This window comes from Parasteatoda tepidariorum, chromosome 8, assembly GCF_982258835.1.
Source record: "Parasteatoda tepidariorum strain Cologne lab strain chromosome 8, Ptep-v5.0, whole genome shotgun sequence".
Classification (NCBI taxonomy): Eukaryota; Metazoa; Arthropoda; class Arachnida; order Araneae; family Theridiidae; genus Parasteatoda; species Parasteatoda tepidariorum.
The window spans coordinates 94736321-94753236 of NC_141762.1; the positions used below are offsets into that span (position 1 = coordinate 94736321).

At 30.5% G+C, this 16916-nt stretch overlaps 1 protein-coding gene across 1 annotated transcript in view; it reads right to left on the reverse strand.

Moving 5' to 3' along the window:
• Positions 1-4787, reverse strand: part of LOC107453978 (uncharacterized) — an 89495-nt gene extending 84708 nt beyond the window's left edge. Inside the window, exon 1 of the mRNA XM_016071004.4 lies at positions 4600-4787. Within this exon, the coding sequence (XP_015926490.1) occupies positions 4600-4674 (75 nt within the window). The 5' untranslated portion in view covers positions 4675-4787. The remainder of the gene's footprint in view (positions 1-4599) is intronic.
• Positions 4788-16916: the final 12129 nt, after the last annotated feature.

Consider the following 16916-nt stretch of genomic DNA (forward strand, 5'->3'; position numbering starts at 1 on the left):
TGGCGCCATCTATGGCCAGGAAATCGACTTTTGCCACGCCATTCACACAACCACAACCCGTTTATAGGGCAGGTCACATTCACACACAAAGGAGAAAGGACATAGAACACAGACAGAGAGAAAGAATCATCCATGCCTTGACCGGGATTCGAACCCAGGACCTTTCTGATTCCCTGCCCCCTACACAGGCTGGTCGGCTAACCATTTACTTCTGCCCAACTTATAATCACATTTTTGTTTCAGCTTTTCGTTGCCCTCGCTGAAACAAAAATTTATTTACGAAATCTTTTGACCTGCATACACTTTTAAGCATTTATGCTTATGACTGTCCTCTTGCCTTTTCCTTTTTTTTCAAGCAATCTGTATCTATACGCATTAGAATTTAACATAATACATATCAACCACGTTCTACTTGCTATCGCTCGCCCCCGGAATAGATATCGCAGTTAAATTTTGGATCGCCTTGCGACCCAAGCTGCTTTTGCTCTTTCTTTGGATAATACACTGTTAGAAATTTTCTTTTTTTTCAAAAATTATTTAAATGATAATTTACTCAATTGTTATTTATCATATTTAACCACAACAGTCGAATAACCATATACAAATATAGTAGTCGAACTTTAAACTGCGAGAAAAAAGCGTTAGTTGACTTTTTTCACCTAGTACGGTTCTTCAATAAGAATTTTATCAGTGCTATTTAGGCCCATCTCATAGCCAATGAGAATCGAGCGCATGTTCTCTGCAAGCTGGAGGCTAAGCCATGTTATAAGGATAACGAATTTATATTTTTACTTACCATCAGTGGATGCTTAATAATCTCATAGTAATAAGTGTGTTATGAACAACAAATGAAGCCACTTCATATGCTGCTCCTCGCCGCTGGGTATAACTTTAACCAAGAGGGTTAATCAGTCAGTCTCATGACCACTTGAATAAGGATTCGAATCTTAGCATTGGTATCACAATATTTTCTCTATTTCTTCAACACATGAGTAGTTTTCAGTGAACACATAACTACACTACGGGACTACGGGAACACATAACTACCATTCCTGCATAGGTGGCGGCTCAACAGAGCTGCTTAACACAAAAAGTCAAATATTTCCCCTCTCTCACGATAGATGGCACAACTATGTGAATTAATTAAGGCAACTCCACTGTTCACTTGACAAAACACAACTCAACCACATCCAAACTCATACGTAGTATAAATGCATAAGTAATAAGTGAATAATTTTAAAATAAATTTCATACGCAATTGTAAATTTGTGAGTTTTAAGAAACTTGGTTTAATAAAAAATTTTCTCGCAAAAATTAAAGCAAGTATCAGAAAAAAATAAAGTTTTAGGTTCATTTTTATGCTCCTCTGAAAAAATATACAATCTTGAAGACGTTAAAAGTTTTACACAATTATATTTCTTTATATTTCTTCAGTTACAAAAACTATGAAATTATAAGAAATTAGTTTAAAAAAAATGGTAATTTTAAATAATCAGCAGAAAGAGAGCTGAAAATGTAGCGGTTCCAAAACATAGATTCTGAAACATTTTCCCCCAAAATGCATTTCAGAAACAAAAAATTCTTTTCCGTCAAATTTTACACCATTCGAAATTTCTCCGGAAAAATGGTTCAATAGCAATTTATTTAATAGTTATTTTGCCATATTCAAACAAAACAGTCAAATACCCTTTAAATAAGATGGTAATCAAACTGTTAACTGTGAGAAAACACTGTTAACTGTGAGCTTTTTTAACTGTCTTCCCCTAACAACCAGACCAACCAGACACAACCAGATGCTTAAACAACCAGAATTTTATCACACCAACTAAGCTCACCTAATGACGACACTTAGTTCCTTTCAACTGCTTACGTATTATAGCCCAGAAGACTAATCTGGCAGTCCCATGACCGATAGAACTGGGATTCGAGTCACAGCGTTGACACCGCATTATTTTCTCGATTATTTTCAATACATTCGAGTTACCAACGTCCTGAACTCTCCAATGCCCCTTACCTTAAGCTTAACTCCTATGCTATGTCTAGTTAAATTTCGTTTCTAAGGTTTTCAAACTATGCTAGTTGTAAATGGTTTAAAAACCGTCAAGTTAAAACATGTTTTTTTTACCGTAAATTTTACGGTTAATAGGATGGACAGACTTCTACCAGTTATTTTACCATAATTTTATAAAGAAAATTCTAACAGTGTATAATTATGTTTTATACTCTAAATTACTTTAAAGGTTATGAAAAACAATAGATCAAAATGAAATTTTGGTGATAAATAAATACCTCTCTCTAGAAATTTATGCCATGTTTGACATCACAGCATTATTCACACTTTTTTTTAAAACTTACATAATTGAAATTTATGAGCGATAACACATGTTAGTTGACGCCCGGTGGCTGAGCGGTAGCGCTTTGCTCTGTCGTGCCACAGGTCCCTGGTTCAATCCTCGGTTGATTAATAAAAGTTTGGTTGACTCAGCCTTTCATTCCTTCAGTGGGTCGATAAATGAGTACCAAGCATGCTTGGGAACTGAACACTGGGGGTTCCGCGTTCGGCTGACCACCTGACCGGAGCATCTGCTCCTGCACCCCAGAGCCCAAGGTCAAGAAAACTTAGATAGGCACAGTAGGCCTTGGCCCTATATGGGCTGTCGTGCTGCTGAGTTTAGTTCAGCACATGTTAATTATAAAAGGCAATTTAGAAAATAAATCATCGAAAACTTTTATTTTTAAATTTTCTGTAATTGGTTTATAATGCAAAAATTTTTTAGTTGTATGTTAATGCAAAAACATTATATTTGATTGCGTAAAAATATTTTAGTTATTTATTCCACCGGCTAATTTAGCTTATTAGGTTTTCAGTCTAAATAAAATAGAATTATAATATTTTTTTTTAAGAATTATTTGATTTCCTGAATTTTGGTTCATGAAACTCTCGTGTTTATTACCCTAACTGATACCGACTTGACAAATTTTGTAGTGAACTTGAAATAATTAACAATGCTTATTTTAACGAATTTGAATTTACACACTGTTAATAATATTAAAGTTTTATAAGAAATATCGTTGTCTAGAATTTGTAAAAAAAAATAATAATTACGGAAAGAGACAGGACAACTTACTGACAATAAAATGTTAGAGGTTAATTATTAAATTTGAAAAAAATATTAAAGTTAAGGTAAATCATAAGACAAGAATTTGAATGAAAAACATTTAAATAGCAGAAGTGTAAACATTTCATTGTTTTTAGAAACTACATGTTTCTGTATAAAAAAAAATTTCAATTCTCAGACATTGACTTTTGAAAATTGTCTTTTACAGTATTACCTAAATTTTGAATTCATTTAACCACCTGAGACTCGAGTACTAAATAATGCGAAAAACACGAGTCTGATTTACATATGTTCCTTAAAAAGTAAACTTATGTGATAAATTATTTTTAAATAAATTTCATTTTAATTTCCTAATTATTATTCAATTATTTTTTATCGTTGCATGAAAATGTTAAATTTATGCTTTCAGCAATTTTTACATATTGCAGAATATTTTTAGAGTGTATGACTCTTTCATATTTTGCCATGAAATGTATTAACATGACTCAAATAATAAACTATTTATACGCCATAAAACTGTTCACAAGGTTAATCACATTTCGTACCATTTTTATATTTTTTTCACAGTAATTACAAAATTCCGACCATCTAGAGTAAGATCAATTATAGTTCTGAGTAGACAATCACTTTGTAAAAATGTACAAACAGAAAAACATTCTTTTTTACGCAAAAAAATTTAACGAAACTTTTCTGATAAATTGAACGTTGCCTCTCAAAAGCGTATTTGTATTTCAAAATTCCTTTTAGAATGAAATTTTTTAAGTTAACAGGGAATTAGAAATTGATATTTTTTGCATGGCAAAACTTTTATTAATCAGCCTACTCCTAAGTCTTCATCTTTCTTAATTTATAGCTAAAATGAGTAAAAGTTTCATTTCAACTTTAAAATATTCTGCAATATGTATAAATGCAATTTTTACATATTGCAGAATATTTTTAGAATGTATTACTTTTTCATATTTCGGCCATGAAACGTATTACCATAACTCAAATAATAAACTATTTATAAGTCATAAAACTGTCCACAAGGTTATCTGAATCACATTTCTTAAGATTTTAATATTTTATCATTGTAATTATGAAATTTCAACCATCTATAGAAAAATCAATCATAGTTTTAAGTCGATGTACAAACAAAAAAAAAACATTCCTTTTTAAACAAAAAAAATACACCAATTTTTTTAGATAAATTGAAAGTTGAGTCTCAAAAGTATATTTGTATTTCAAAATTCCTTTTAGAATGAAATTTTTTAAGTTAACAGGGAATTTAAAATTGATATATTTTACACGCAAAACTTTTATTAATCAACCTACTCTTAAGTCTTCAGCTTTCTTAATTTATAGCTAAAATCAGTTTCCTTCCGACTTTAAAAGTACAACATTTCGTTCTTTTCGGAAACTGCAATATTTCAAAATCAATTCAAAGTTTTCAAACTTTTAAAACTTATAATAATTTTAATATTATAAATATTGCACTTACCAGGGTAAAAATTCCACTGGCAAAACTACCCTTCCTGACTGAGTTCCAACAGCAGCAACGATTAATGAGGACCATTCCGAAGGACTGTCACATGGCCTCGTCTGCTTTGGGGTCGGGCAAACGATCTTTCATCTTGAGCGTCCTTTTCAACTTCTTGCATCGGAAAAAGTGACGACCCATCGTCCCTAACAGCGAGAAAAGATGCTTTTGAGGAGCATGCGCAGAACATAAAGGGGAAGTCGCCACCCTTTCTCATCCAGCACCCCCTAATTCCCCCACACCCCCCATCGATCGTCCCCAAAAGAGTTTTACGGACTTTTCTGAAGCGGACCACTTTGCGACCAAACACTCTTGGGTGTCCCCAAAGAAATACAGAATAAAACTAAGTTCGAAAGAAAAGGAACGGAATGAGTTTTCTGAAGTTCGATTTCTCTTACTAATGTGTGTTATTGAATTTCCATCAGCGTAGTGTGTGGTTCGTTAAAAGAAATCTATCCTCTCTTATTATTTCTTGGATACATGGCTGGTAATTAAATTGTAAATGATTGTTCAAATAAATCATCAAGGAAATTCCATTAATTTAAAAGAATAAATAAATTTGAAGTTTGTGGAGATATAAGAAAAGTTTGAGAAATAAATTACCAATCCATAAATGTACAGATTTTTTTTTTTTTTTTAGGAAAAAGCGTTAATGCGTCACAGTTCCGATATTTTGCTATTTATAACCACAAGTAAAGTATAAACGAAATCAAGTTTGTGTAAGTATTGTTAAAAACTACAGTCCGCGATCAAATTATTATGCAAAATCTTAATTATCAGGTGATACTATACACCTTTATGGTTTTTACTTGACTGAAACCGGTTTGTACTTGTTTACGTTCGTGTATCAATTAATTAAATTAGACGATATATAATATAAATTCTAAGATTGGATAAATTAGATGATATATTATATAAATATAGAATATTTATTATATCAGGCATTATATTAGTGTATTATAGTAATTAGACCAAATTATTAGACGCACTGTAGCTTTTTTAATAATGACATAGTTTGCACGAATTTATATGTAATACTTTTATATTTAGAAATTTTTTATTTACTTACATTTTTTGATTTATATTTAAGCATCTTTTATTTTTAACCATTCAATTTAATTCAGTTTCATTCAATTCAACTCAAAATACATAGGAAACGACATTTTATACGTTTTACCCTTTCCTTCTCGCTCCCGTGAAAATGACGGGGTGAGGTTTCGCCCTCTATTTCTCGCTCCCGTGATATTGACGGGCTGGAGTGTTCAGTAGTAACGCACCAATAAGAATAAAACGAATAAATTTCTTTTGCCCCCGGAAAAAATTTTATTTCTCATTTTACACACCAGATGGCATCACCAGGATATTTTTAAGGTATTTGTTAGTTTATTTTAAACTAGATAAGTTAGTTTATTTTAAACTAGATGACAGCACTAATCAAAAACGTAATAAGAATACAAAAGCCCAGAAGATAGGCACTTTTATTACCGTTTTCTTGAAAATTAACCGATCGTTAAGGAGTCAAATAACAATGTACACTCTAAATAATTTTCGTGCACCTTAACGCTGAAAATGACGGCAATTACTTTACACCAAACAAATCTTGCCCCAAGTGTTCCAAGAGTGTAAATTACTTTTTTTGGTAAATCACTTTTCATAATCAGTGATTACACTTGGTGCAAATAACTTTTTTTCGTCAACCAAATATATTTTTATCAACTTCTCAGTGATTCCTCATATTACGATAGACTTTTTGTCTTTGCTTTGGAACCTCTAATTTTCGAGCTATTTTTCTTCCATTCTTTACAAGGATTCTAAAAATGCATAGTAAGGGCAGTCAATGAGGAGCACCCAGTACTATGATGCAAAGTGAGGCAATTAATTCCCAGGTGCAGTCTGACAACTTCAAATACTATGTGCATTATGTACCCATTTAATATGCTTCGAAGTTATCTTATGCTGAAGCAATACAATTCAGTACTTGGATACGGAAACTTCGTTTTAAAGTTTCATCTCAGAATACTCCTCGATTCTGATGACTTCGACATGGTCTAACTAACGTTGTTTTGCTAAAAAAGTAAGTTTTTGGGGGAATTTGCAGCGATGAATCGTTTTTGATGATCTTTTCTGATGAATCTCTTTCTTTTTCTCTTTCAAACTTTTTTTCCCCAAACCTAAAGAGAAAAAAAGTTCTCAAAGAGCATATTTTAAATCCTTCAGAACCGTCGATCTCATTTAACGTAGTTAAGAAAGTTTCAGAAACTTCATTTCATCTTCGATTCTGATGGTTTCGATATCATCTAACCAACGTTGTTTTGCTAAAAAAAAAGGTTTTGTTCTTTAGAATTTGAGCAGATGAATCTTTTTTGATGATCTTTTTTGATGAATCTCTTTCTTTCTCTCTTTCAACTTTTTTTTCCACACCAAAAGAGAAAAAAAGCTCTAAAAGAGCATATTTTAAATCCTTCAGAACCGTAGATCTCATTTACCGTAGTTATGAAAGTTTCGGAAACTTCATTTAATCTTCGATTCTGATGGTTTCGACATCATCTAACCAACGTTGCTTTGCTAAAAAAAGGAGGCTTTTTTTTTGGAATTTGCACAGACGAATCTTTTTGGGAATCATTTTTGATTATCTTTTCTGATGAATTATTTTATTTTTCTTTTTAAATTTTTTTTCCTAAAGCGAGAAAAAAAAAGTTCTAAAAATGCACATTTTAAATCTTTCAGAATCGTGATCTCATATACGTTATGACACAAGTCTCATTTGATGGTGCCGTGTATGAGACGAGCCTTTCAGACACAGGTCTCTTTGGTTCGTTCTGAGCCGGGTTAAGGATGTTGAAAACGTTATAGGAATTTCATAATTGAAGAACCTTTTGAAAGCTGTTACTGAAATTTCTAGAGTCCATTACAGAATTTTAATATATCAGATGGAATTTAGGTCAAAATATACTAATGTGTATGTAATTCATATAGTATTTTCAGTTATTTTTAGATCAGAACTTGAAATGAATAGCCTTGTATTATGTTTCATAAGTAATATGAGTTTTTAAAAAGGAGTTCTTAAAAAATGAAAGCATTTCTTTAGGTATATTTCTCCTTTACACTTGAAATAAATGTCAGGACTACAGACAAAATAAAGAGTTCTAATATACAAAAATGAAATGAAGCCTCACAAATTCACTGTTATTAACAACATATGCATTAAAATGTGAAGTGAATTTATTAAACTAATGAATTCCAGTTAATGATAAATGCATTTTCACGTGATTTGAAAATGCACGAGAAATTAAGCTAAAATCCTCGATCTGCATTTCATGCCTTTCCTTTCATTATATGAGAAATTAAATTTGACTAGATTTCAAAATATGACTTTCAACTCACTTGCATAAATTGATGCGTTCTTTTTATTTTTATATCTAACACGACGAATCAATTGATAGAGGTATAAATTTATTCAGAATACTTTTTAAGTTCGAAAACATCTATAGAAATAAAAAGTAAATTAAAAGTATTTAATAAAATTAATGATATAAATATAAATGAAAAACAGTTTTTCTGAAAAATATATATCATCATTTTATTTAGTTCAGTTGAAAATAATTTAGTTTCCGTAAAGCTAAATTAGTTTTATTGAAATTGAAGGATGAAATGTTATTTACAATTACTGATAATAACATTTCTACAGAAATGTTGAACAAATTACAGCTACTTAGTACAGTGAAAATATTTGAAAAAAAAAAAAACAATGTAAAAATTTATTTTTATACAAGTTAAAAATAACTGGCGGGCTGATTGAAAAATGTAATATGAGTTTCATAAATTTGGGAATAGTCATTGCTAAGTAGTAAAATAATATCTTTAGCAACACATCATTAACATACATTTCCGAAATTTACAAATATTATCCAAACAAAGAAAAGATTTTTTGAAAAAAAATTGATCAATATTGCTAATTGTTCAGTATTTAGTCATGTGATTGAAAATTGACGGATGAGTTTTATTTAATGTTTCAGATTGTTTCTTATTATTTTTTTAAAAATTAGAAATTTGTTTTTATTTACATTTCTTAAGAAAAGTTTCTAAGAATCATGAATTTTATAAGCTAATTTTCAAACATAAAGTATTATATTCTTTTCCTTTCTTTTTTTTCACTCGAAAATACTTAAAAAAAAGTATTTATTTATTAAAATACAACTAAGCTATATAATCCTTAGAGCTCAATTAGTTTACAATTGTGTTGATTTTGTGTAGCGATTTGTTTTTTTTTTTTTAAATTTTATTTTGTGTTGTTAATTAATTTGTGCGCAGCACATAAATGTAATTATTAATTTCTAGAAATACATAATTTCTCACGGAGAACAAAATCCTGGTAAAACTACTGTATGGTAATGACAGTTCTGGTAAGAAAAAACCATAATTCTAGTTAATAAAACCCAAATATATGGTATTTAAACCAATCATATAGTAATTTTTCAGTTATTTTAATAGTTAATCGGAAATTCTGCTTTTAAAAGTTATGGTTTTTATTACTACAGATTGAGTAAAAAATACAAAACTGGAAATTAAATTCAACCGAAGAAATAGTTTTTATACCATCCTCTAAAATATCGTAACAAAATGACAGAATTTATCACACGTAGTGAAAAGCCATATTTTATTGCTAAATTTGCTAAAAACATTACAAAAGCGCTTCGGCAGAAAATATCAAGATTCCTGGCCTTTCTATAGAGCCAGAAACACTGTAAATTTTATCATGTTTTGGCCATACATTTTTTTTCTTAGTGTGCGCAATTTAAATTTATTCAGTATTTTCTCATAAACAAAAGATTTAATTAGTTTTTTCCCCATGACTAATATATTTAATCAGATTTTTTCTTATAAATAATATAATTAATTCTATTCTCCATTGGCTTAGCATAAATCATAAACTATAGCAATTCTATTATCAAGTATTCTTTCGATTAATAGTTAATATGTTTCTATCGAAAACAATAGAGTTAATCAATTCCTATAACATTAATTTGGTGCAAAGGAAATTTAAATGAGGATTTCGTACACAAAATCTTTATACCTCATTACGTTTTAATATTTGATTTAATATCGATGAAATAGATGTAAGTTTTACTTCTAAATTAAGAAAGCAATTATATTATTTAACCTTATGTTGGCACTGAAATGTATCTATTTCATATAATTATTAAATTAATTGAGGGAAATTAATTATTTTTATCGAAGGAAATCATGATTTTAACTGATGTGAATAATTAAATTCTCATTGGAAGATTAAAATAGTTAATTCAGTAATAATGTGCACAATTTTCATTTGTTTTCCTTTTATGCGGATCTAATTATAAATTAATGAAACATGTAAAGTCCCTCTAATTACATTCGAAAGAGAAATGAAGACTTTTAAAAGGATTTGTAGTACTGTTTGATACCGAAAACACATTGATTTTATTAGATTTAAGTTTAAAGTAAACATTTTCAAAGGGACATTACATATCCTTTTAAGTAGAATCATATTGTTATTCTAATAATGTTTTATTATATTTTATCAAGTAAATTACAAGGTAATAATTATATTCCTTTTTATGATAAAATGGGAACAAAAATAAAAATGTGTTCCTTTTTAAACTTGGGTCATAAAAAAAAGTACATTTTGAAAAAAATACTAATCACGATTTCTAATCATACATCATTGTAGTGTGTCTACCACTACAAAAATACAATTCCAATTCACTAGTATATAAGACATGTTAACTCGATTCTATGTAGGGGTACCTTTTCATAGATAAAGTTGGACATGGTCGATAACAACTGTCTCCACATTGGTGACCTTCGGAAGTGATGTGAACACGCCTACCTTGAATGAAACGCCCACTTCGATTTAAACACGCCTATTTCGATTGATGGTCCACATTGAACATTTGACTTGCTACTTGTGACTGCGACATTGTCCACCTCCTCACGCTGTTGCTACTCTGACTCGATCACACGCAACGTACTCACTCGACTGCTAAGACAACACAAGAGCAACTGTGAACGTAATACAGCTCTCACATTCAGCACTCGAAAGTACGGTGATCTTAATACAGCTATCCCGGCTTTCCACAAAACAGCAATGAATCAACTAGTGGTATCCATTCATCGAATTCTGTCACAGCTATAATTATGGGGGGGGAGTACTGTAGTGAATCTACCACTACAAAAATACAATTCCAATTCACAAGTATATAAGACATGTTAACTCGATTCTATGTTGGGGGTACCTTTTCATAGATGAAGGTTGACATTGTCAATAACTACTATCCCCAGAATCATCATATATTTATTTATTTCACTGAATATTAGAAATATTCCCTATCTTCCATACTTTTTTTAAGTGAGTCACTAAAATTAATAATTTCGTTATTCTATGCATTTCTGTGAGTAATGTAATTTGACTGACTGTATATAACCCTTCAACAATGTGTGTTTGGAAGATTGTATCTTGATTGTCAATATTGCATGTTCGACAGATTGCATGTTGAATGTTAATAGAGTTTATGATAGACAGATTGTATATTTACTGCCAACAAGGTATATTTGATAGGTATATTAACAGAAATAATGCATGTATAGTTTGTTTAGTTTGTATCTTCACTCATTAATTTAACTTTGACGAAATGTGGTATATTGATGGTCGATAACTATGTTTAACAGATTGTTTACTGTCTTTTGGGGGCCATTTTGTGTCTTTGGCCGATATTTTAGGGGTCAGAAATCTGGATTCATCGACAAAAAAGCGTATTTATTTGGAGAAAGTATGTTTTTTGTGCTTGATTTCGCAACTTAAAATATCATATGCAATAACTAATTAGTATATTTGAAGTCACCCCGTGAACCATTACAAAACTATCTAACTATGAGAAACTTTATTACACAATCCCATGAAAGAACTTTGTAAGATTTTATGTGTTTATGAGGAACCGTATTTTTTTGTAAAATAATTTACTAATTATATGTCCGTTAGTAGTTGGCAACGAGTTGAGTTTTGTGGTTGCCATGGGGATAGTTTTGGAATGTAAATAGTTTTGGAGAGAGTGAAAGATTTTTTTTGGAACGGCGATGCTGTGATTTTTTTGTTGAGTTAATAAAACTTCCCTTTTATTAAACGCAATAGTAGAGTTTTCCTAATTATTTGATTCGAAATCCTTTGAGATTTATTTGAGGTCATTTTGCATTTTGTATTTTTTGACAAACTTAATCGGAATCATGGTGCTATTTGACACCTTATTATTAGCAAGTTAGCAATGCATTATTGTTTAACATTAAATTAACTTTTCTGCCAATGTACTTGTAGTTAAATAAAAAAGTGAGGAGCTAGAATTAATGTTAAATTTTCAATAGATTGAACAAGTGTTTACTTTATAAAGCTTAAATATCATTCGTAAATCGAATTGTCATAATTTTATTTCTTTCAAGGAGCTTCATATAATGCACTATCGAAACTATTCTGAAATTTTTGGTGTCTTGGGATATTCATCCACTTTTAGATGCACGTGGATAATTTTTTTTAAAATTTTTTTCCGCACATGCGCTGTATAAAGCATCTACTTCAATTACTCTTATTTGGCGCAGTTTTTATTATTATTTTTTTAATTTTAAAGCAGTAATTTCGTTATCAGTTTAAAATTGATTCAAACGCTCTCTTTAATTTTTTTTAAATATTTAAGCTATAGCAAAAGTGGCACTATACCTAGTATATATTTCGGACATTTACCAAATGTCTAGTCATACTGGGTCTGGTTAAGTGCCATTGCCCGGTATACATTTGAACGGTATATCCTACACTGATGTTTTTTTAAGGTCAAGTGCCACTGCCCGGTATACCCTACACTGATGTCTTTTTAAGGTCGAGTGCCACTGCCCGGTATACCCAACACTGATGTTTTTTTAAAGTCAAGTGCCATTGCCCGGTATATATTTGCTCGATACTCCAAACACTGATGTTTGTTCTAATCTATCGTCAGTAAGTATTAAAATATCGAATAAATGTAATTATATCCACGAATAAATTAATATCAAATCGGATGTAATAAATATTTCGGACATTCACCAAAGAGACTAATTTGATTGTCAACATTCACCGGTGAAAGTCAACAACCACCGATTTCGATCATTCACAGTAACATGCACATCATTTACATAATATCCTCATCAGGACGATTATTTCATACTTTGCCTAAATAGCATCCGGCATTTCAAAAACTAAAAATAATTGGTTTTGTTGGCGATCATCTCGTAAGGCGATAAAGAATCATGCATACTGCAGGTAAGGAAGATATGAACCTCGAAGGAAAAGTGGATGAATACCCCAAGGAACCGAAATTTTTATCTATTAATCTTTGTTATGTCACCTCATGATGCAAGAGACTTGATTAATTTTATTGTTTAATAACTTCATAAATAGAGTGCATTGTTGAACAGCATTGAATGCTGTTAACAGCATTCACTCATGCAAGATAACATAGCATTTAAAAATGGGCAGAAAATTCCGTAACATCATGCATTACTTCCAACAATGTTTTGGTTTTTTTTATTGATTTTCATTACATTACTGAGAAAAAAATAAGTTTCTTCACCAAAATTTGCAAGAAATCCCGTATTTTGTTTTTTGATAGGCATATATAGTTGAAAATAATTTGATACAAAAGTAATAAAACCATACATAATAAGAAGCTTTCGCTTGTTATATTGCTTTTTTTTTTTTAACTGCGTAATGAATCTTTATGTTGCTGTCTTTTATCGGGAAGATTTCAGATTTCCATTGAAAGGTATAAGGTTGATTACAGGAAAGTCTCTGAATTCTTCAAAAAAGATTCCTGTTTTTATATTTTTTTTATTGGTATGAAAAATGATGGTATAAATATAATGAACAGCAATTTTTTATGAATGAGACCTATTATTTTCTAGGAATGTTCCTATCAAATATATCTTGAGAATTAATATATTAATCGAAATTCGATTAACATTTACTTTGTAATGAAGCCTTAGTTCTCATGTTTTGTCTCAAGTCATTAGTACAAGTTTCTTTGTTAGTTGTGTACTAAAGACATTCTGTATTCTGTATGTCATGTCTGTATTCTGTATTTAAATGTTCTTTAATGTTTAACTACTACATCAAAACTTTTTAATCTCTGTATTTTATATTTACAGTTACTTATAATCAGTTCCAAGCATATATCATCACAAAAAAATATGCCAGAATATTTTATATTTTGGTGGGATATTTATTATTATTTCATTGTTCCAAAAAAAAAGAAAAAAAAAAGAAGAGACAAAAAAAATTTTTTTCTCCGATGACACATTCCAAAGTATTATTCCCCTCACGAATCCAAAACATTCTACGATCATGCGGGAAAGATTTGAAAGTGGTCGGAGACTAACGTTAAATGCTTGGAATGTCCACCCGTAATCAAAATTCAGAGTGCACAAGTAGATATTTCTCCCTAGAGTAAATACCCGTTGTAGATAGAATTATTCAGTTTATGGGTGACATAATGCGCATGCTCACTGGAGTAGCTCTGGGGGGGGGGGGGAGTTTTATCACTTGTTACGCGGCAATCCTTATGATTGGGTTATAATACTCAGGGTAAATATAAGTCTGTTCGGATAAGACTAACTATTCATTTATTATTTATGATGCATTATTTATGATATTATGTTTATTTTCTTATATTATATCTATTTTATATAGCTTAAAGATAATTTCTGAATCAAAAATTTTTAAAGAACTTTATTTAATAATACTAATATGAATTTATATATATACTAGAGGGCTCCGCCCCCTGCTCGCTGCCTCTCACCAACCCCCGATAACTGCTTTGCAATTACATTTTTGTTCGCTTCGCGAACAAAATTAAAATCGTTTTCCTGGAGATTAGCTGGCAATTTTTCTGCACCAACATCACATAGAGAGAATATGATAATATTGTAATATGTCAGAGGTCCTTGTTATCAGCATTATAAACTTATATAAAGCAATTTTAATACAAACAATAATATAAACTTATATAAAGCGAGGAAGCAATATTATTTAACAAATTACTATAGGGCATTAGCCAGAGACTAATCTCCGTATTCGAAGAACACGTGGCAGAGCCTAACTCGGGTTGACTATATTTGAGGGTGCCCCTTGATTCTCGCCAAGTTGTAATCGCGGTTGATCACCAAGCTGGGCGATGTTGAATCCCAATCGTGATTCTGATTGGTTTAGATTTCAGCGTTATTTTTAAATGTTCAACGGTATATGTGATTTCAGAGATCCGTTAGTTCAACCTTGGATACCGGCTGGTAAGGTTTTCTTCTGGCCAATAAGATCGAAGGTATGTGGGCAGTCATAAAAAGGGAGACAAGGTCGAACAATTTTCCTTGTTGCTAGGTTTAGAGTTAGTTAAGCAAGGTTTACGAAATTTTGTGCGCTTGTTGTATATAATTACCAAAATAACAGTCACAAGTTACATATTTATTGCTACATTTTTGATCATAGGGTGTTCAAAAACACTCTTATTCCGTTTGTACTTCATTGTCGTTCCCACAAACCCTTAAAAGTTTTAAACATCATTGATATATACACTTGAGAAATTGCATACTCTAAACACTTCTGAATTTATAAAATGATTCTTTAACTATTTTTTGAGAAAAATTTAAAAAAAGCGTTAGTATAAAGTGTTTCCATTACTTTGTTTAACACCTGTAAGTCTTACAGAAATCTGTAGTTTTTTCCAATTAAGTGTATTTTAGATAACAGTAATGTTGTCTAATTCCTCTATGCAACACACTCAGTGCTAGCTCAGCAACAGATTATTCTAAACTCCTGCTAACATTCAACTTACAACAAATAAAAAAATTTATACTCTAGAAAATCTGAAAATTTTTGAAATATTCCTATGAAATATTAATTGGTGTCATTTGATTTATTTTAGCTGTTCCCGGTTAGTTGAAAATTTATTAGGCAAGGTGGCCCAAGATACAACACCATGAATTAGTTTTCTTTACTGTGAAACATTTTTTTTAAATATATGAAAATATTCATTGGCGAAAAAAACATTAATAGCCAATAGTATAACGCATTTCTTTTATTTGCATTTCTTTTCTTAATTGTGCTTCGTATTTTGGTTTATTTTTATTTTTACATTCTTTAGAGAGAAATAAAAGAGTAGAAATGTGTCCAAGGTACGAGACTCTGCCCATCTGGTTTAGAAGAAAAAAAATCATTCATATTGAAGTTATTAATGCAGTTTAGAAACGCTCTATATTGATTCATTTCAAATTGTTAAAGAAAAATATTCCACTCGTCTATGATAAACTAGTATCATTAAGGTAAAAAAAAAATATTGTTTTTGTTAAAATACCATTTACAACAGATGGAATAAAAAAAAATATGTTACTTAGGTTGTCAGTTTGAATCACCGACAAATGTTCCATTAAAACAATCAATACCAAGAAAACAATAATCGCTGAAAATCACGCAATCGAATGTTTTCCTACAATCCAAGTCAATAAATGGCACTATCTATTGAGAGGGGGTTATACACAAATACTGTAGTTTCAAAAATGTTAAAAAAAAGTTATTAACAGTAAGTTAAATAATAAAAATTGCATAATAGAAAATGTAGATAAGTTTTGAAGAGATTTGTGGGGAACCTCAAAGAGCAACAGATTAAATCGAAACAGACGTCCAAATATTGGAAAACAGTATTTCAGTAGATGAAGGGTAGTGTTCAGCATAAGAAGACTCAAACTTGTGATTTGAATTCTCACAATATAGATCGACGTAAGATTGGTTAATGTCTTGATTTTGGATATATCTGTCGTGTTCTGTAAGTCGAAGTTTAAGCGTACGTTTAGTTTGTCCTATATACTTAGACACACTAAATATGTTTGTCCAATAAACTTGGTCAAACGCAATATACGCAAGACCACACTGACGCGAAATGTGATAAATACTCTAGCTATTATTATCAGCAATAGTTTTTTTAAGGTTGGTGAAGTTTAGTTTATTTGAAAGTAAAAAACGACTTTAAACTCAAATTTAATCAAAATTTTTGCATTTTGGGAACAACTTTCTCTTCCCCTTTTATTATCTTGTCCAAACTTGTTCCTCTGTCCCCATTGGTTAAGCCACTTTACGCGTGTTTGCCTTTTTATTTCTCAACCATCATTTGATGTTTAGACACTGAAGGAGGTTCTTGTTTATAGAACTGAATTTTTAGTATGTCCATTTCTGTACT